The sequence below is a fragment of the Chelonoidis abingdonii genome, chromosome 16, assembly GCF_003597395.2.
Source record: "Chelonoidis abingdonii isolate Lonesome George chromosome 16, CheloAbing_2.0, whole genome shotgun sequence".
Taxonomy (NCBI): domain Eukaryota; kingdom Metazoa; phylum Chordata; order Testudines; family Testudinidae; genus Chelonoidis; species Chelonoidis abingdonii.
Window position 1 is genome coordinate 21,864,792 of NC_133784.1, and position 20,187 is coordinate 21,884,978.

At 48.8% G+C, this 20,187-nt stretch overlaps 1 protein-coding gene across 1 annotated transcript in view; it reads left to right on the forward strand.

Annotated features, from left to right (window-relative positions):
- The window catches only part of DNAH1 (dynein axonemal heavy chain 1), a 125,875-nt gene that overhangs the window by 90,766 nt on the left and 14,922 nt on the right, over window positions 1–20,187 (forward strand). Inside the window, exons 55-67 of the mRNA XM_032791392.2 lie at window positions 1,472–1,663; window positions 3,567–3,734; window positions 5,886–6,077; window positions 6,621–6,752; window positions 7,338–7,463; window positions 8,837–8,956; window positions 11,604–11,753; window positions 12,075–12,235; window positions 13,208–13,433; window positions 13,536–13,731; window positions 14,972–15,123; window positions 16,860–17,056; window positions 17,590–17,734. Coding sequence (XP_032647283.1) covers window positions 1,472–1,663; window positions 3,567–3,734; window positions 5,886–6,077; window positions 6,621–6,752; window positions 7,338–7,463; window positions 8,837–8,956; window positions 11,604–11,753; window positions 12,075–12,235; window positions 13,208–13,433; window positions 13,536–13,731; window positions 14,972–15,123; window positions 16,860–17,056; window positions 17,590–17,734 — 2,157 coding nt within the window. The remainder of the gene's footprint in view (window positions 1–1,471; window positions 1,664–3,566; window positions 3,735–5,885; window positions 6,078–6,620; window positions 6,753–7,337; window positions 7,464–8,836; window positions 8,957–11,603; window positions 11,754–12,074; window positions 12,236–13,207; window positions 13,434–13,535; window positions 13,732–14,971; window positions 15,124–16,859; window positions 17,057–17,589; window positions 17,735–20,187) is intronic.

Consider the following 20,187-nt stretch of genomic DNA (forward strand, 5'->3'; position numbering starts at 1 on the left):
GCTCCAGCTCTAGGGAGGACACCAATCAGTCTCTTCTCCAGCTCTGAAGACAAAGCCCTAAGTTCAGGGCACACCTTCCAGCAAACCAACCCCCAGGGCAGCAAGAGATCAATAGGAAAACCCAGGGAGTCAAGCAGTGAACCCACCCTTACTGCCCATTGTCTCAAGCCTATTGGCTGAACCCATCTGAACACACCAGGTCTGTGGGGGATCCAGGGGTTTTCTAATGAAGGCAGATCATGTAGCTACTGTGCAGTAGCATTTACAGCCCTAAGGAAAATGGAGAGATACCCATCCCAAGGGATCAAGGACAGGCTCCTGGTAATACTCACCAGCACTATCATTCCTCCTCAAATCTACCAGCACTTGAGGGCCTCACTTAAATGTGTCTTTCCTCATCAATCACGCTGATTTCACCTGTAGCCATGAGAGCCCCCAACCCCCTCTCCTGGATCAGAAGCCACACCTGCTGGCTCAGGTGAGATGCTTTACCAATCACTGTATTCAGTAATAATTTTGCTCATGGCCTTAGCACTGAAAGAATGACAAAGCAGAAACCCCAAAGCCTGTAAGGCAGACTGCATAGCCTGAATAAAAAGGAAGGATAATTACATAGGGGTTGGAAATCATAACATGCATGCTAAGGTTCTGATTAGGTATAGGCAGTAGTTACGTTATACCTCACCCCACACACCACTGAGATCACTAGCTAGTGATATCAGGTGCCCCACATCACTATTTTACAGAGTGTACAAATGACCAGTATGCATGGCATAAAATCTGCTTGTATGTGGAACACAAGTCAGCACATGGGTGAGAGATTCTGAGTTAGGGGAATGGCTATAGCAATGATACAGAGAATCCTGTCAAATAGAGACAATCAACTCTTACACTGTTGGGAATCAGCAAACCCAGATTTAAAGGGACATTGTAGAGTTCACCATCATGGGGGAAGTAGTGTCTGGCAATCTGAACAAAGAACTTGGTGTTTCCCTGGCTGTGGTTCCTGGCTGTGCCACTGGCTGGCTCTGTGGCCTTGTGCAAGTTTCTCCACTCCTCTATGTGCACTGTATGAAAGGTTGTGGTAAGAAATTCCACTTTGGATAGTATATGACAATAATACAGGATTCAGTCCCCTCCCTGTGTCAACAGCTGGGCTGGGCAAACTGGTGTTCCCTAGTGCTAAGGGGAGAAGTTACATCTCTACATTGGTGCCGTGAAGGGACCCTCACCACCCCTGCGAAGAGGACCCTTCTGCAAACACAGGTACCATATAAACAGAGACCACCTTTTTAGGCCTACACACAAGGAGACAGACTTAAAGCTCCTAGTGCTTAATTGCTTAGCCCTTATGTGACGTCAGCACCATCTATTTTTGGCATGCAGTAGTTCCCAACATGCAGTGCAGAAAATCAGGTTAAGGGCTGTGTTGACCCAGTCCCCAACTTACAGGGACACTTATTTTTTCTAGGTGCGAGCTATGCAGAGACCTCCCCTTGGGGTGAAGATGGTGATTGAAGCTGTCTGTATTATGAAAGGAATCAAGCCCAAGAAAGTGGCTGGAGACAAGCCAGGCTCTAAGGTGGATGACTACTGGGAACCGGGCAAGGGCCTTCTTCAGGATCCAGGGAAATTCCTGGAAAGCCTGTTTAAATTTGATAAGGTAAGTAATGGCAGAAGGCAGAGGGATGGTCATGCAATTGGAACTCAGGGATCTGTCCACCCTTAAGTGCCCAAAAAATGAGAGGGGATGTGCTAGGCCTACAGGTAATGAGCTGATGGTATTATGCCAGAAACAGATAATTGGAGCCAACTTTCAACCCAGAAGCCACTAAGGGCAGTAAATTTAAGGAGTGTGAAGGGGATGCTAGGGTACATGGCCTAGGGTGGGGATTCACTTTTGCTAGATAATCAGTAGTTCTTGCATGGTTTTGTTGTTTGATCACCTTGGGCAACAAGAAATTATTAAAGACACAATAAATTTCCCCCTTCTGATTCTCTCCTTGCCTTGCTCAGGAGCAGTGTTGGAGCACACACAAGTGCAGTTCTAGAAAGGTGGTTCCCTAGCCTTGCACAAGGAGATTGTAGCGATGCAGCACTCACCCTGCAGTGCCTCCTGCAGGTCATCCAAGGAATTAGCTCAATCCACTCTGCAGGCCAATGTCCCGCTTGTCGCTGGCCCCTGTGTCCTTCCCAGACCCCAATGCCCCTTTAGCTTGGGTGCTGCCTCCTGGCAGTACCCCCACTCTCTGGGCTCCCCTCTCAGGGGAATTCCCACCCTGCCGCAGTGTTCACTGCTTGTCCTCATCTAGCCCCAGCACACTGGGGCAGACCGCAGTCTATAAACCATTCATCATCAGTAAGGGAGGTTTAAACCTGCTACCTCCAGCTGCCCCCGGGCTGCACCCCTGCAACTCCAGTACCTATTTGGCCTTAGGCAAGGCCTGCAGCATGGGGATTTTCCAGGCGGGAGTTCCCTGGCTCCCTTGCCCTATTCCCCAGCACTGCTCTACTCCAGTACCTTTCAGTTGCCAGACAGCTGGGTCCTTCCCTCTCCACCACTAGAGAGGGACTACCTTTGCTTCTGGCTCACAACCCTTTATATGGACAGCTGTGCATGATTGGGGCGAGGCCTGGCTGTGGCTGCTTCCCCACTCAGCCCAGCTTTTACCCTACCACAGCCCTCTCCCAGGGCTGTTTTAAGCCCTTCAGGGCAGGAGCGAGTGACCACCCCGCTACAGAGATGAACAAGGAGCCACCATGCCTCTGAGCTGCAACAGTTTATTTTGTAAAGCTCTTAAGTATCAGCAACACAGAAGCATAACTGTCTAGCCCAGAGCCCAGTGGCTGCAGTGCTTGGGAAGTCCAGGCTCACAGGCAGTCTTAGATCTCTCACTACATAGAAAGTGGAGCAGAGATTCCATAGCTTTCTTGGGGTCTAGCAGGAGGACAATTATCTGCTCGTTACCCTCAGATCTCTGGTTAGCTGGTTCAGTCAGCAGCAGTGACATAATAGGAGTCCATGTGTTCCTTCTCCTGGTGAGAGGGTAACTGTAGCACTTGCTGTGGTCTGGCAGGAATGGGGGAGTCAGAGGCTGAAGACAACTGTGTCTGGGGATACGGGAGATGCTTGCAGCCCTGTTTGAACTGGCCTGCATTTAGTACCCAACATAGCAAGGAAAGACATTCACTTACAGGGCTTGTGATCGGGACTAGGATAACACAAAGATAAAGAGAAACACAATTATTTTAGCCAGATTTTCCTGTTCTACAAAAACCTGCTTAACCACAAGATTATTTTTCTGCAGCCACAAAGACTACCAGAGGGAATGAATAAACAGAGACTGATTCACCTTCGTCTCAGTAATAAGTGAGGGAAGGGCATCAACATGGAAACTGGGGCAGCACGCACACTGTTCCACACAACAGCAGCATGGGATTTCACACTGCCATTCTCATAGCACTCTAAGCCCTTCACTCTCTCACTGCGAGATCTCCCACTGGCCCCCTAATGTTCTCAGCCCTTTGCTCACCATCTCTCACCCCTGCCCCATCATTCCTTCCAGGACAACATTGCAGATACAGTAATTAAAGCCATCCAGCCGTATATTGACAACGAGGAGTTTCAACCAGCAGCCATAGCCAAAGTGTCCAAAGCCTGCACCTCCATCTGCCAGTGGGTACGCGCCATGCGCAAATACCACTTTGTGGCCAAAGGAGTGGAACCAAAGCGGGTAAGAGCCTTGCTTGTGTGTGACGCACTGGGGTACATGGCACCTGGTGAGCCTGGAATAAGGGCTTGCCTACATTTACAGCAAGGCACCCCTGCAGCTGTGCTGCTGTAGAGTGTAGTGAAGATGCTACCTATGCTGATGGGTGGAGGTGCTCCACCTCTCTGAGAGGCGGTAGCTGTGTTGACAGGAGAAGCCCTCTGATCCACATAGTGCTGTCTACACCAGCCTTTAGATCAGTAAATCTGCATTGCTCAGGGATGTGGCTTTTCCATTAAAGTGAATGGGACTTACAGCCCTTCCTGGTGGGAGGTCGTGAAAACTGCCAGCCATGTGGGAGAGACCAGAGAGTATTTAAAAATGAACAGAACAAAAAGTCTGAGCCCAAGCGCGAGGAACCAGGTATGAAATGTCAGCCCAGAACAGGCCCTCTGGAGAAATACAGCAATCCCAGCAAAATCCCTTATCCCAAACATCCCCTAAACTAATACTTTGACCAGTGCAAACTGTATTTAGAGGAGCTCCCCATATCCCACTTGTATTTTAACTTAATGTTCTCTACTGGGGGTGGGTGCAGGGAGGAAGGGGAATGCAACCCGGGCCAGCTCCTCAGCTGGGTGTCAATCAACATGGCTCCACTGAAGTCAAAGCAGTGTTGATTTACACCCACTGAGGAACTAGCCCCAGAATCCTTTACTACTTGGCTTATGGGCTGCAGTAGCCATCTGGAGACTGAGCAGGTAGTTGGATGGGAATTGAAAAAGAGTGATAAAATCATCGCATCGCGGCACAAATCTACTCCTCCATCCTCCTATGATGGCAGTGAAGAACGCTAGCGATCTGTCATTTGCTTGCCAAAATAATTACATGCCTAGGGCAGCTAGAGAGTTTGCAAGGTTATTCCAGAAACTTTGTCCTACTCCCCACCCCATCCCAAGTTCCACCCCTTTGGAAGTTGTCAAGTAATGATCCAAGAGCATCTGAGCTGGATCCTCAGCTGGTGTAGCTCTGTATAGCTCTCATTTACAGCAGCTGAGGAGCTGGCTCATGTCTCCCTCTAGCTGTAAGAACCAGCTGGTGGCTTTTTTCAGGGGTAAAGAGTTGATGTGGGTTTTGACTATTGCATTTTATGATTAAGTGTTTGGTGGCGAGGCAGACATTGCTCTGTGCCCACAGAGGGCCTACCTTCCCTTCCTCAGCACATGCACTCTGGAAGGGGAGAAGGGCACAGGGCCCTTGTGTGATGCGGTGGAAGGTTTAGCTGCTGTATTTGTCACTGGATTTTTTGTACAGAAAGTAAAATGTAAGTTTGTGCTTAGAGACAATTGTGGTGTAGGGGGTTAAACTTTCATTCTAATCCTGGCTCAGAGAGCAATTTTTTTGTGAGCTTGGGCAAGTCACCATGTATCTGCTTCTGTTTCCCTATATATCAAGGGGCAATAATCCTCATCTGTCTCTAGGGGATTTGAGGAGTGATTCGTTGATATTTTTGTAATGTTTTGAACTGTTGTATTATTATTATTTTAGTTCCTGTGGAATGTTATCATTTTCAAGCACCTTATTGCACTTGGAGAGGTCTTGGTGCTATGTTTCCTGGTTAGAGCTCCCTAAACATCTATTTATCACCATTGTGTATAGTCTGTTTTCTCTGCAGAGTCAGGATTTGGGGGATGGGATAACAGTAAGTAATAGTGCTTAACTCACGTCTGTGGCTGCTGCTACTAACAGCAAATCAGGTTCCTAGCAGCCAGTGGTTAATCTTGATAGACCTGACCCTGAAAGATATTGGGCCCCCTGCTCTGTTCCCCAGTGGTTTCAGAGACACCTGGGAATGCTCAGCATCTTTGAACCTCAGGCTGTTTATTTGGGTGCCTAAACACTAAAGTAGGTTCTTAATGTTAAACATCCTATTAGCCCAAGTGGCTTGGCCAAGGCAGTGATGAATTAAGCTATGGGTTGGATAAGCCAAGGCCCACGGTACCTTGGAGATGGTATAGTGGGAAAGCAGTAGCATTCAGGGGTGGGGGTGCTGAATTCTGACTGCATAGCTTGAATAGCTTAGGTAGTTTCTCATGAATATAGTCCAGCTCTAAGCTCTCTCCCTTGTGGGTGGAAGTCTGCTCTGGAGTTCCAATGCATCTTCTCTTTTCACAGCAAGCCTTACGGGAGGCAGAAGAGGACCTGCAGGTCACTCAGAAGATCCTTGATGAAGCCAAGGATCGCCTGAGAGAAGTGGAGGATGGCATTGCAACCCTGCAGGCCAAGTACAGGAGCTGCATCGCCAAGAAGGAGGAACTGGAGATGAAGTGTGAGCTGTGTGAGCAGAGGCTGGGCCGGGCTGACAAGGTGAAGGACGGAGCCAAATTCCGAAATCAATTCCATGGCAAACATGCTTTTGGCATATTCCTCACTAGTAATGAGACTTGCTGCTTGCGGGCTCATGGGGCTAACAATAAAGGTCTCATCTCTACAGGCTGCTTCTAATGGCATTTTCTGCCACACAGCTCATGCCAGTAACAGGATAGACCCACCGGGCCAGATCCTGGCCCCAACTGTGACCACTCAAAGGGGTTAGGAAGCTGGTTTAAACACTCAGCTGCCAATTGCTCTGGCATAGGAGAATCCCTGGGTGACAAAGCTGCCTTCCAACACCTCCTGTCCCAGCCCCAGTGTGGAGGGTGTGCCTGAGATAGGCTAGGGGCATGACGAGAGCGTCACTAAGCCCTGATGATATGCAGCGCCTGGGGGGCCATTGTGGCTGATCATAGTTTAAAAGAGTCGTTGGAGCTGTGGTACAGCTAGGGCACCCCCCGTAGGGATGTAAGCCACAGGAATGGGGTTGTGCTTTGAGAGAGCTGGCTGGTGATCTGATGCGTATGGTTATTCCAGTTAATTAATGGCCTGGCAGATGAGAAAGTGCGCTGGCAGGACACAGTCCAGAACCTGGATTATATGATCAACAATATCGCAGGAGATGTGCTGATTTCAGCTGGCTTCGTGGCATACCTGGGCCCTTTCACAGTAAGCAGATAACAGGAGCTCTTCCTTTGAAGGAGTTGAGTACAGCTTTCCACCTCTCTTAATCTCAGGGTCTAGAATTCAGCCTCTCTTCTTTGTTGGTAGATCAGCTTCCAAAAGCTGAAGGGAAAAACAGATCACTGGGACAAATTCAACTCTCAATGATGCCAAAACTGTTGCATTGAAGTTGAAGAGATTGTGCTAGTGTTACAGCACAGAACTTGGTCTGGTGCCCATGAACTGTCAGGCTCACTTCAGTTATCCAATTCAGCTAGTAATTGGACTGCCTGTGGGGTTCCCAAAAGCATAGTCTCTGTGTTTGGCCCTTAAAGAGGGAAGATTTCTGAGGCAATTTGAAGGATGTCACCAGGAAGTCTAAACCCTACAGAGGCTGTGCCATGGAGCACGCATGCAGTAACCAGGCAAATGGATCTCAAGTTTCCCCTTGGTCTGTTAAAGAGGTTAGACTGAGCCATGGAGCGGGATTTGAACATGAACAGCAGTTGGAGGGTTGATTTTAAAAGCAAATCACGCCAATGCATAGTTCACACTAGTGTCTGGCTGATGGAGCGCTGCTTCTCTTGGCAGGGCCAATATCGCACAGCGCTATGTGAGGACTGGTTAAAGAAACTGGAGGAACACGATGTCCCGCACACCAGGGAGCCAAACTTGATAAGCACTCTGGGAGACCCAGTGAAAATCAGATCATGGCAGGTATGTGGTGGATAAGAGCATTAATGCAAACTGATGTGTTGCATGATGCTAATCCATTCTGTGCAAAGAAAACCAAAGGACAATGCCAGGGACAACGCAAAGAGTTTGGATAGCAGGGGCAGCCAGTTTCCTGGCACACTTGACCAAGGGAGAGATCCCAGAAAGGAGCAACCTGTACAGCTACTAAAAGGACAGGAGCATCCCAGCAAGTGATCCAGCAGTTATGTAGGGCACTGATAAGAACAGCACAGCAGTAGCTAACACCATACTGATTGACTGCTTGTATGATAGCAAATATCTGGAAGAGGTTCCTCTCCCCAGGCAGACCTAGTATAATAAAAGGAAGAATCATCCCAGTCTTGGCCTGTGAATTAGCTGCACTGTGTAATGGGTTGCCTGTCTAGAACCATATGGATTTCCATCTATGCTACAGATTTCCCTGTGTTATAACATTGTAGAGCCCTGGCCATGTTCGAACAGCTTTGACTCTCTGTGGAGGAGACCAAGCCATGTAACCACATATTATGGGACAAGGCTAAAGCCCTGGATGCAAATCCTGAGCTGCTCTCAGCAAGGCCAGTGCAAAAGTGGCTTTAAGCTACGTTTAATCTTGGCATCAGCCAGCTGCCAGGCTAGCTCCTGGCACATACTGGAGCAGCAGGAGGGCCATTCTACTCTAAATGCCCATGCCATCAAGAAGCTGTTTTCGCTGGCAGGATAGTGACATAGGGATGGATAGGCCATGTCCCTTCTCCTTGACTCTCCACCTCATGCTCTACATTACCCAAACATCCCCCTTCACAATGGGAATCCTCAAGAGGCTGGTTATGGTGACTTTAGAACTGTTTTGAGCAGTGTAAAGGAACTTTATTGTGGTGGAGGACCTGGCCCTGGTCTCCGCATGTCTGTAGCACAGCTCTATGTCATGGCATGGTTCCCTCCGCAAAAGCAAGACCAGATCCTGTTTAAACACTGCTGGTGCTAGCAAGACTCTTAACGCAGCTTCCCTGATAGTGAGGAGAGGGCTTTTTGGTAAGACGGATGTGTTAGAACCATTCTTGGGGATCTAGCCTAAAAAATGGTTTGGCTAGCACGTCTCAAGAGAAGAATTACTGTCCTCCCTGGTCAGAGAAGCATTATTAGAACCTTGCTAGCTGCAACGGTGTTTAAGTGTGGTTGTAGTTGGCTAGGTTCTGAGGCCACTGTGTATAAGATCCATGTGAGTTACTCAGATGTGTGTATCAGATGTTAATGTGCTGCAAGAGGGATAGCTCTGCAATTTATCAAACACTGAACTGTGGCAGAAAAGAATGCCTATGTTGTGAGACACAGTTGCTGTTAAACATCTGATGTGTTTTTTCGGCTGTGATCAGATTGCCGGCTTGCCTAATGACACCCTGTCTGTGGAGAATGGAGTAATAACACAGTTTTCACAGCGCTGGACTCACTTCATAGACCCCCAGGGACAAGCCAACAAATGGATCAAGAACTTGGTAAGGGCTTCTACCACTCTTGACAAGTGGGTAGCCAAGTTTGCTGGGATTCTTCCATTGTTCCAGCCTCAGGGTCAGAAGATTTCCAATGGTTCCTTCTATTTTTTTCCTCCCTCTCTCTTCCTTTCCTTCCTTTTACAATAGACCAGGGGTCGGCAACCTTTCAGAAGTGCTGTGCCGAGTCTTCATTTATTCACTCTAATTTAAGGCTTCACGTGCCGGTAATACATTTGAAGGTTCTTAGAAGGTCTCTCTATAAGTCTATAATATATAATCAAACTACTGTTATATGTAAAGTAAACAAGGTTTTCAAAATGTTTCAGAAGCTTTATTTAAAATTAAATTAAAATGCAGATCTTATTAGTTTAGTGTGATCCTTGCCCTTGCTTTTCCTTGCTGAGTTTTCCAGTGTCTGGTGGCACCTATTTAGATACTTTAAGCTGCATACAGGCTTCTGAGTGATCAGTTGATAACTGGCTGGCAGGAGGTCAGTGGCTGGAACCCCAGATTGGCAGCTGAGGTGAGTGGAGCTGGCGGCTGGTAGGGCTGAGCAAGGCCAGAAGCCTGGACCCTGTCTGGCAGGGGTCCTGCGCTGGAACTCCAACTGGAAGTAAGGTGAGTGGGGCTGTGGGGACCCCAGCTGGCAAGGAGCCAGCACCCAGAACGGCGGCAGGCTGATCGCCACCGCTCTGGGGTTTCCACCACCAGCTCCTGTCAGCTGGGGTCTCAGCCTGCTGCCAGCCTAGGGTTCCTTCCCCCAGGCCAGCAGCGGGTACTGAGTGGGGCTGCGGCGGGGGGAACCCTGGCTGGCAAGAGACCAGCAGCGGGAACCCCAGAGTGGCAGCAGGCTAAGCAGCTCAGCCCGCTACTGCTCTGGGGTTTCCACCACCAGCTCCTTGCCAGCTCCTTGCCAGCAGCTGACGCTGAGTGGGACCCGTAGCAGGACCCCGGCTGGCAGGCGCCTGTGGTGGAAACTCCAGAGCGGTGGCGGGCTGAGCTACTCAGCCCACCCCCACTCTGGGGTTTCGGCTGCTGGCTCCTTACCAGCTGGGGTCTCAGCCTGCCACCAGCCTGGGGTTCCTTCCCCCAGACCAGCAGTGGGTGCTGAATGGGACCAGGCGGGACCCCAGCTGGTAACGGGCCAGCAGCAGGAACCCCAGAGTGGTGGCGGGCTGAGCAGCTCAGCCCGCCCTGCGTGCCATGAAAAATCAGCTCACGTGCCAATTTTGGCACGCGTGCCGTAGGTTGCCAACCCGAGATAGACTCTGTTTGGAGTTGTGTATAGAGAGGCCTTAAATCCCTTGGGGGTAGGATTTTTGTAGGGAAAGGACAAGGAAAAAATCTAGCCCACCACTGCAAAGCCTCACCCACCTCAGAGTCAGGCAGAGTAGATGAGCTTTGCAGTTTGCCTTAAAGGTCCACAGATTCAGGCTACTTTCACTAAGGTGGGAGAAGAGTCCAGGGCCCTCACTTAGCCCTCCTGTTGTTTTATACCAAGGGAGCTCCAGCCTGAGACTGATTCCTGATCATAACTGTGGCAGGATAGCTCAGGGAGGAGAGAGGAAGTCTCCTTTGCAAGCTTTGAGAGGCAGTGTGGCCTAGTGACTAATGTACTGGCCTGGGATGCAGGAGACCTGGCCTCTTGTGTGTCTTTGGGCAACTCACTTTAACCGCTCTGTGCCTCAGTTTCCCCCATCTGTAAAGTGGAGATAATGATACTGCCTCTTATGTAAAGTGCTTTAAGATCTACTGATGAAAAGTGTATAAGAGCTAGGTATTATTATTAGAACCAAAGCACTCACCATGTCTTGTGTTCGCCTGCCAGGATGCAGTTTGTTCTATATGGTCTGCCTCCAGACTGCTGTACATGTGGAGTGTTTCCAGAGAGAGACACTGGTGCTTTAAAGCAGCAGCAGCCCTCTAGTGCAGGGGTGGAGTGTGTGTGGGGGAAATTTAGCAACTTTCCTTACTGCTGCTGCTGCTCCTCTACTCCCTGGAGGCTTCTGTATTCCCACCTGGCTGCTCCTGCCTTGCAGGCTAGTCAGAAGCAGATCTTTGAGCCCTTAAGCACTGAAGGGTGAGGGATTCCACTAAAGTTGCAGCTGTGAAAGTAGGAAGTCAGGAAATGCAAAACATACCCATATTACCTTGGCCACATTGCACTTAGTAGGCATTTGCTACAAAGTCCTGATAGGTAACACAGACGAAGCCTTTGTACTTCCTTCTTTTTTTTTTTTTTTTTGGTCTTTGCAATCTTAATGTTGCAGTAGCACAGTTATTTGTTTAGACTTGGTCTACACTGGGGGGCAAGCTAAGTCGGTCTAAGTTATTCAACTTGAGCTACGAAAATAGCATAGCTGAAGTCAAAGTACTTAAAGCTACTTATCATAGTGTCTTCACTGTGGTAGATCGACTGTTGCCGCTCCCTCGTCTACTCCGCCTATACTTCTCGCTCTGGTGGAGAGTTGAGGGGAGAGCACTTGGTGGTCGATATATCGCGTCTTCACCAGACATGATAAATCAACCCCCGGTGGATCGATTGCTCTGCCGTAAGGGTAGACATGCCCTAAAGTGCATAAGCAGTTTGGCTCCCCTGCTTTGCCCACACCTACACTCTAGACTCCCCTCTCACCATCTTGCCCTTCAGGAGAAGGAGAACGGTTTGGAGGTGGCTAAGCTGAGCGACCGGGACTTTCTGCGCAGCTTGGAGAACTCCATTCGCTTTGGGAAGCCGTTCCTGCTGGAGAACGTAGGGGAGGAACTGGATCCAGCTCTCGAGCCCGTCTTGCTGAAACAGGTTCTTCCCTGCTGTTTGTCTGACGAGATGAGCAGGAAGGCTGGCTGGCCTGGAGCTGGGGTGGAGTGGAGTGGAGTGGGCTCTCCAGCACTGGCATGAAGAATGGCTTTGTCCTCCCTTAGTGAAGATGTGTCTAGTAAGGTTGAGATTTTGGATGCAAAAAATTTAGATGCTCAGTACAAATTAATGGAAATTGTGCCTCTAAATCTCCTAAATGGCTTTGAAAATCTTTATCTAGCCTCTTTGACAGGCTCTCAGCACATCTATGTCTTTTAAATGTAGACGTTCCGACTTGTGTTGTCCATGTCCCTCTCTTTACAGATTTATAAACAGCAAGGCAGCACGGTACTGAAGCTGGGAGATACGGTTATTCCATACCATGAGGACTTCAAGATGTACATCACCACCAATCTTCCCAATCCCCACTATACGCCAGAGATCTCCACCAAGCTCACACTGATTAACTTCACCCTCTCACCCAGGTAACTGGTCACCCTTTTGTATCAGTAGCAACTGAACAGTTGCCAGTATTGGCCACTCTCCTGCTCCTGAGCTATTGAAATCAAATTCAGCATGGAGTCAGTAGCGATGGTCCTGTGCTTAGGGTACGAGCCTGGAATTCTGGAGATCTGGGTTCAATTTCTGCCCTGCCACAGACTTCCTGACCTTGGGCAAGTGACTTAGGGCAGGTCTATGCTACAGGGCTAAGTCACCCTAAGTTACGCAACTCCAGCTCTGTGAATAATGTAGCTGGAGTCGACGTACCTTAGATCAACCCACTGCAGTGTCTACATCATGCTGGGTTGATGGGATAAACTCTCCCATCAATTCACTTTATGCTTCTCATTCCAGTGCTGTACTGGAGTTGATGGGAGAGTGATTGGTGATCGATTTAGCGGGTCTTCACTAGACCTACTAAATCGACCCTTGGTGGATTGATCACTGTGCAAAGTGGAGACAAGCCCTTAGTTCCTCTGTGATTCATGAAGATAATAGCCTTTCTCTGCCACGCTGGGGTTTTGTGAGGTACTCAAGGATTATAGTGATGGGGGTCCATGTATGTACCATGGATAGTTGCACCATGTGACTCCAGAGGAGATGGGACATTTAGATCAGTTGTTCTCAACCACGTGTACACAGAAGTCTTCCTGAGGGTACATCAACTCATCTAGATATTGGCCTAGTTTTACAACAGGCTACATAAAAAGCACTAGCAAAGTCAGTACAAACTAAAATTTCATACAATGACTTGTTGGTACTGCTCTATATACTATACACTGAAATTATTTTATAATTATATGGTAAAAAGGAGAAGGTAGCAATTTTTCAGTAATAGTGTGCTGTGACACTTTTGTATTTTTGTCTGATTGTGTAAGCAAGCAGTTTTTAAGTAAGGTGAAACTTGGGGGTATGCTCCGACATCCCAGCGATAACATCCAAGGGTTTTGTTACAGTGGCTTGGAAGACCAGTTGCTGGGACAAGTGGTAGCTGAGGAGCGACCGGACTTAGAAGAGGCCAAGAACCAGCTGATCATTAGCAACGCCAAGATGAGACAAGAGCTGAAGGAGATAGAGGATCAGATCCTCTACCGGCTAAGCTCCTCCGAGGGAAATCCTGTCGATGACTTGGAGCTCATCAAAGTGCTGGAGGCATCCAAGCTAAAAGCAGGGGAAATCCAGGTAAGTGACTGATTCACAGGCACAGACACCCAGCCCTGGTCAGTTTAATCCTTTACAGAAACATGAAATGTGCAGCTGTGATGCCTCTGAATATTCCCACAGGCCAAAGTGAAAATAGCTGAACAGACAGAAAAAGACATCGACATCACTCGTCTGGAGTACGTGCCTGTAGCTGTCCGCACTCAGATCCTTTACTTCTGCGTCTCTGACCTGTCCAACGTTGACCCCATGTATCAGTATTCGCTTGAGTGGTTCCTTAACATCTTCTTGTCCGGAATCTCAAACTCCGAGAGAGCAGGTACCTCTGAAGGGTTAGGGTGCTTGCTGTGAAAACATGATCATTGCATGACTTTGCTCAACACTTGGGGGCAAATTCAGCCTTAATGCAAGTGTGAGACTTAGATCTGGCATAGGCAGGTTTAGTGGAGTTGCTGCAACTCCACTAAATGTGCTTATGCTGGATCTAAGTCTAGCTATAATTGTTTACAGCCACAGCTGCTTGAACATGGTCTCATTGCTGTCAAGCTTGAAAGTTCCTTCTTTTTTGAGACACACACACAGCTGTAATTCAAGATGAAACATGGAGGCATCCTACATCAGCCAGCTTGGCATTGCCAGCATGAGAGAATTTTCTCTGGCTGGGAGCATCTTTCTCCTCCAATGGTTCTCTTCTGAAGCGCCAAATTATTACATGGTTCAAAACAGGGTAAAGAGCTTGTCCTTACCAGTGAGTGTCTCCGCTCCTTCATTTGGGGATTTCTTTTTCCTTGCAGTAAACTTTATTAAGCCCTTCAAGTACCTCTCAGAGCCTAAGCATCTCCCAGTTCTCTCATTCCAATGTCCATCAACAGGAAGTCATCAGCATGACTTTCTGAGGAGCGAGACAAAGCTCAGAGGAGCTCTGATCCATTCTCTGACACCATTTTTCCCTGCCTCTGGGACACCAGGCCAGTCCCATGCAAAGATGTTTAATTTCTGGTCAGACTGCTGCTGTTAATTAGAAATACTGAATTTCATGGATCAGGGCATTTAAAATACTGGCAGCACAGAGTAACCTTGAAACTGATGCAAGGGTAAATTCATCTCCCTTAACCACTGCCACTTTGCTGACATCCAAGGCAGAGCACAGATATCCAGGCCAGATGCATGTGCCAAGATGTAAACAGGGGGTATAGTTCATTAACATACCACAGCAATATTCTGTGCACCTGCAATTAACAGTAATATCGTAAGTGTATTTATAATGGGCCACATCTGGAGGTTCTTCTCAGTGTTTGCCTGAGTCAGTGCCCTCAGGTTTGGATACCCCACTGTTCTTTGTGAAGGAGCAAACTTTCCTGAGCCAGATCTGAAGGAAGCTGAGATGGACAGCAGGAAGGGGCTAAGAGGGATGTGAGCGCCCTGCATAGTTTACACTTGTAAACTTGTACACTGAAACATACCCAGAGCCCAGCTGGCAAAGGTCTGTGTCAGTACCAAGTGTGGGTCCTTTCTCCTCCACTCTTGGCATTTGCTGTTCTGTGCCTGGTTCTTTTCAGACACCCTGAAGAAGCGGATAGTGAACATAAACAATTACCTCACCTTCAGTCTCTACAGCAATGTATGCCGCAGCCTCTTTGAGAAGCACAAGCTCATGTTTGCCTTTCTGCTGTGCGTCCGGATCATGATGAATGAAGGGAAAATCAACATGGTGAGTAAACAACAAACTCCCTTGTCTGTTTAAATGAGAGGATATCCTGGGACAGCCAAAGTCCAGACTGCGCCTACTCCTGAAACTGGGAGCCAGCGTACTTTGTCTGTACAGATAGTTCTACCACCAAGGTCTGATGATTTGGATTATCTGCCCAAGTTTCTATTCATAAGGGAAGAGTTACTCATCCTGGTCATCTGTTAGGTTGATGTTCTGAATCTTCCAAATGTTCATACATCAAAACATGAGTTCAATCTCCAGGGGTCTCTTCTAGGTAGTTTAGTCTACAACACACACCTTTCTCCAGTATTTGGCTGTGACAAAAACAAAGGGAATTCAGGGTGGTCAATTCTGAGGCTCATTTATGGATGATCTGCTATCTGTCCCATTAAAACAGCTTTTCATTGCCACACAAGAGGATTGGCAGATGGTAGAGTGTCTTGCCACGCTTAAATAACCAGGGATTTGCAAGGGTTGGGCTTTCATGCAGAGCTTTGCTTCCAGAAAGATCTAGATGAATCTGGCTAAAGAGAAGGGATTTTACAGAAAATGGGCTAACCAAAATAAGACTAAGTATCAGATGGGCAGCCGTGTTAGTCTGTATCCACAAAAACAACGAGGAGTCCGGTGGCACCTTAAAGACTAACAGATTTATTTGAGCATACGCTTTTGAAAGTTTATGCCCAAATAAATCTGTTAGTCTTTAAGGTGCCACCAGACTCCCTTCCAGGTTAGATGTCAGCGTCCTTCCTTTTCTTGCTTTGTTAATTAGCTTTCTGATTTATGCAGTGCTGCTGAGTGAACTTAACCCTGGACCCCCTTTTGCCACAATGAGATCCCAAACCACCTCATCTGCTCATAAAACAGGACACTGTAGCAAGGAATTAACCACCCATTTGCCAATCCTGTTGTAGAGTCTCTAGGGAATATAACAGACTTTCTCAAATCCTAGAAAGATAAGGATTGAGGTGCATTGGCAGAGCACTGTGGAGGAAATCTACAGATCTGATCCTGTGACTGTATAGTCAGATCTGTCACTTACCACATGCATCTGTTAGATTCAAACAGTAAGGCAGGGAAACACAGCATGAAGTTACTGTAAGAATTTTGTTTCTTTAACATAGTGTTAGTGTTGTGGGGTGTTGCTATTGCTGCTGGTTTTGGGGGCTCCTGCATACTTGGCAGCAGCAAAGAGTGCAGCTTGCTGATTCAGCAGACCTCGATGTGATTTTTCTATATGAATACCAGGCTTGGTTCGGTGGCAAAGGCGATCAGCCAGGTTTATTGTCAGCAAAGCATGGTACTTGCGCCCTGTGCTGCAGGTCACAGGGACACTAACACATATATGCCTGTGACAAGATAAAGGCTCAGTCAGCAAAACAGGGTGCTATCCCCTACACTGATACAAAGATGCCTCTCCTGCAACTTCTCCTTTTATACATTGATATGAACAAGTTACATATTACTTTCCATGTGTCACTACTATCCTGTATCTTGTACCTGCTCATTCGAACAAAATGTCCTCTCAGGCCAGGAATGTGCTTACTTGGTTAGCTAATATGTGGTGTATTGCTATTCTGCCAAGGGCAGGCCTACTTTGGTTCACCTCCTTTGGTTCATACTGTTCTTCATGCCCCAGCAAAGCCACATGCAGTAGTGACTGTGTTCCACAGTATGACGCTGAGATCTTCAAGGCTGAACAGGCTGGCTGTAAATGTGTGCTGTGTGGTCCACAGGATGAATGGCATTACCTCCTGTCTGGAGGTGCTATTAAAACGATGAGAGAGAACCCAGCTCCTGAGTGGCTGTATGAGAGAGCCTGGGGTGACATCTTGGCCTTAACCAACCTGAAGAATTTCTCCAGCTTTGCGGATGATTTTGTTGACAATATCCAGGAGTTCCGTGCAATTTTTGACAGTGCTGAGCCGCACAGGTGAGTCCTTCACCCCTTAAGTGTGGATCTGAATTCTGTCTCTGTGTGGTGGGCAGTACCAGGGCTGGCTCCAGGCCACAGCGCACCAAGCGCGTGCTTGGGGCGGCATGCCGCGGGGGGCGCTCTGCCGGTTGCCGAGAGGGGGCTCCAGTGGACCTCCCGCAGGCTTCCCCGCAGAGGGTCTGCTGGTCCCATGGCTGCGGTGGAGCATCCGCAGGCACGGCTGCGGGAGGTCCACTGGAGCCGCAGGACCAGCGAGTGGCAGAGCGCCCCCCGTGGCGTGCCACGGTGCTTGGGGCAGCGAAATTGCTAGAGCTGGCCCTGGGCAGTACAGACACTTCTCCTGCAATAATACAGCCATATTGCCTGGAAAAAGAATCACTAAAATCCAGGCACTGACCACACATGATCTCAGAAAATCCTGGTGCATATTCACATGGTTTTAGGAGACTTGTTTTCCTTGGGCTTATGTATTTGGCATGTGTTTCCATCCCCAGAGAGTAACCCAAAGTCCGCGTGTGATTCTCTTGCAGAGAGCCCTTGCCTGGGAAGTGGGACAGCACGTTGGACTCCTTCCAGAAGCTGCTGCCCCTACGCTGTCTGCGAGGGGATAAGGTCACCAACGCCATGCAGGATTTTGTGGCCATGAATCTGGACCAGCGCTTTATCGAACCACAGGTAACTGGCCAATGCCAAGGCAGAAGGCATTTCCATTGAGAATGGATGGGAATGATGCAAACCGACTGTGCGCTGCCCATGATCACCCCAGCCAGGCTAGCGGCAGATGCTGATTTAGCTTTAAATGGATGCTTTACAACATCGCTTGTTTAAATAATGCCTACCTCTTATACAACACTTTTCATCAATAGATCTCAAAACCCTTTGTAAAGCAGGTCAGTGTCATTATCTCCATTTTGCAGATGGGTAAACTGAGGCATTGAGCACTGAGGTGACTTGGCCAAAGTCGACAGGCCAGTGGCAGAGCCATGCATAGAATCCAGGCCTCCTGAGTCCCAGTCCAGTGCTCTATCCACCAGCCACACTGTCTGTACTCACTGAGTTAGTATTGGGTGGTGATGGATCCACCAACTGCCCTTTAACCTCAGAGTTACTGTTAATCTGGAACTAACAACCATACACTGAAAACTACCCAGTACAGGGCTGGGCAAACTTTTTGGCCTGAAGGCCACATCAGGGAATAGAAATCATATGGAGGGCCATGAATGCTCACAAAATTGGGGTTGGGGTGCAGGGGTTGGGCTCTGGAGTGGGGCTGGGGATGAAAGCTTTGGGGTACAGGAGCAGCGGCGGCTCCAAGCACCAGCGCTTCAAGCGCATGCCTGGGGTGGCAAGCTGTGGGGGACGCCCTAGCGGTCCCAGCAAGGGCAGCAGTCAGGCAGCCTTCAGCGGCTTGCCTGCGGGAGGTTTGCCGGTCCCACGGATTTGGCGGCAATTCAGCAGCGGATACACTGAAGCCGCAGGACTGGCAGACCTCCCGCAGGTAAGCCGCCAAATGCAGCCTGCCTGCTGTGCTTGGGGCAGCAAAAAAGCTAGAGCTGCCCCTGTGCAGGAGGGTGTTCCGGGCTGGGATTGAGGGGTTTAGAGAGTGGGAGGGGGATCAGGGCTGAGGCAGAGGGTTGGGGCATGGGGAGAGGCTCAGGGGTGCAGCCCCCGACCGAGTGCCCCGGCCAGAGCGAGGCCGAGCCGTGTGGTGCGGCCCCCACCCAGCAGCCTGGCCAGAGCGGGGCTGAGCTGTGTGGTGCGGCCCCGACCCAGAGCCCCAGCTGGAGTGGGGCTGAGCCGCTTGGTGCGGCTCAGGGGCTGGCTTAAAACAGCTGGCGGGCTGGATCCAGCCCGTGGGCCATGATTTGTCCGCCCTGACCCAGTAGGATCAAAGGCAGAGAAGAGGCATGGCTGGAGGTTACAGCAGAGATTAGGAAGGCAGAAAGCCTAGATTCTGTACTCCACTTTGCTCTGAGAACTTGAACACATCACTGGAAGGATGTGTGCCTCAGTTTTCCCATCTGAAAAAGGCAGGTACTTACCAGACTTTTTAAAGCCATGTGAGAGAGGTGGGTTAAAGATGCCATAGGAATGCAAAGCAAGCATCGCCATCATCAACATTGTGCAGAGCAGAGTTTTTCAATGCAGCATCCTTAATAGATCACTTGGAAGTGCAAAGCAGCATTTAGGCATGTACAGTCTTGTCGACACTAGAAAGCTGTAGTGCTTTAACTATACAGGATAATGAAAATGGCACAACCCCCCTAGTGTGGTTGCATTTATACCATTATGAAGTTGCTTTGTACTATAGCTGTTCTCATATAGGAAGGGAAATAACCTATACAGCTACAAGGCTTCTTCGTACCGATATAGCTGCATCCATACTATGGGTTGTGCTGATCTAACTTAAGGTACGTCTGCCATCATGGCTGTGCATGGAGTAGAGACACTGCATGCCCAGCTAACACACGTATAGATAGCAGTCTAGGCGGTGAGGCCCAGCTTAGGCGAGTAGAGGAGAGTAAGTTCCCTACACATCTGAACTATTAGGTTCTGTACTCTGTATAGCTTTCTACGCACCCAAGCAGCACCTTCCCCATCTTCACTGCTATTGTTAGCAGTGTACTGTTCCACTGCTGGAGCCTTTCTCCTCTGCCTCTCCTCTGCTGGAGGGTTTCACTGCAATGTGCAGCCACACGTGCAGTACCTGTACGCTATCGGCTGCCAGAAGTGTAGACATAGCCTATGTCTGTAAACAAGCGTACCCCTAACTGCCCTAGCTATACCTGCCCCCCTCTACTATGTACAGCAGGTCTCAGTAACTGGTTTATGCACCTGATGCCAGTCAGCAACCAAAGGTGGGATTTCAACATCTTATGAGAAGTATCCCCATATTTACAAATTGGTCCTCCAGTGTCAAAGCCCTGGCAGAACCAGGGGTAGCAGACTAAAAGGCAGTCCTTGCATATCGTCTGCTTGCCAGTTTTAGCATCAAGCAGTTCAAACAACCCTTTTGAGAGCATTCTGTAAAGAAAATGCAGGAATTCCCACGTGTCAGCCAATGGCTTCCGTTCGATTAGGGTAAAAGAGACGTGTCTAGGCAGAAGTGTGTGGGTAGCTGTCTGCCT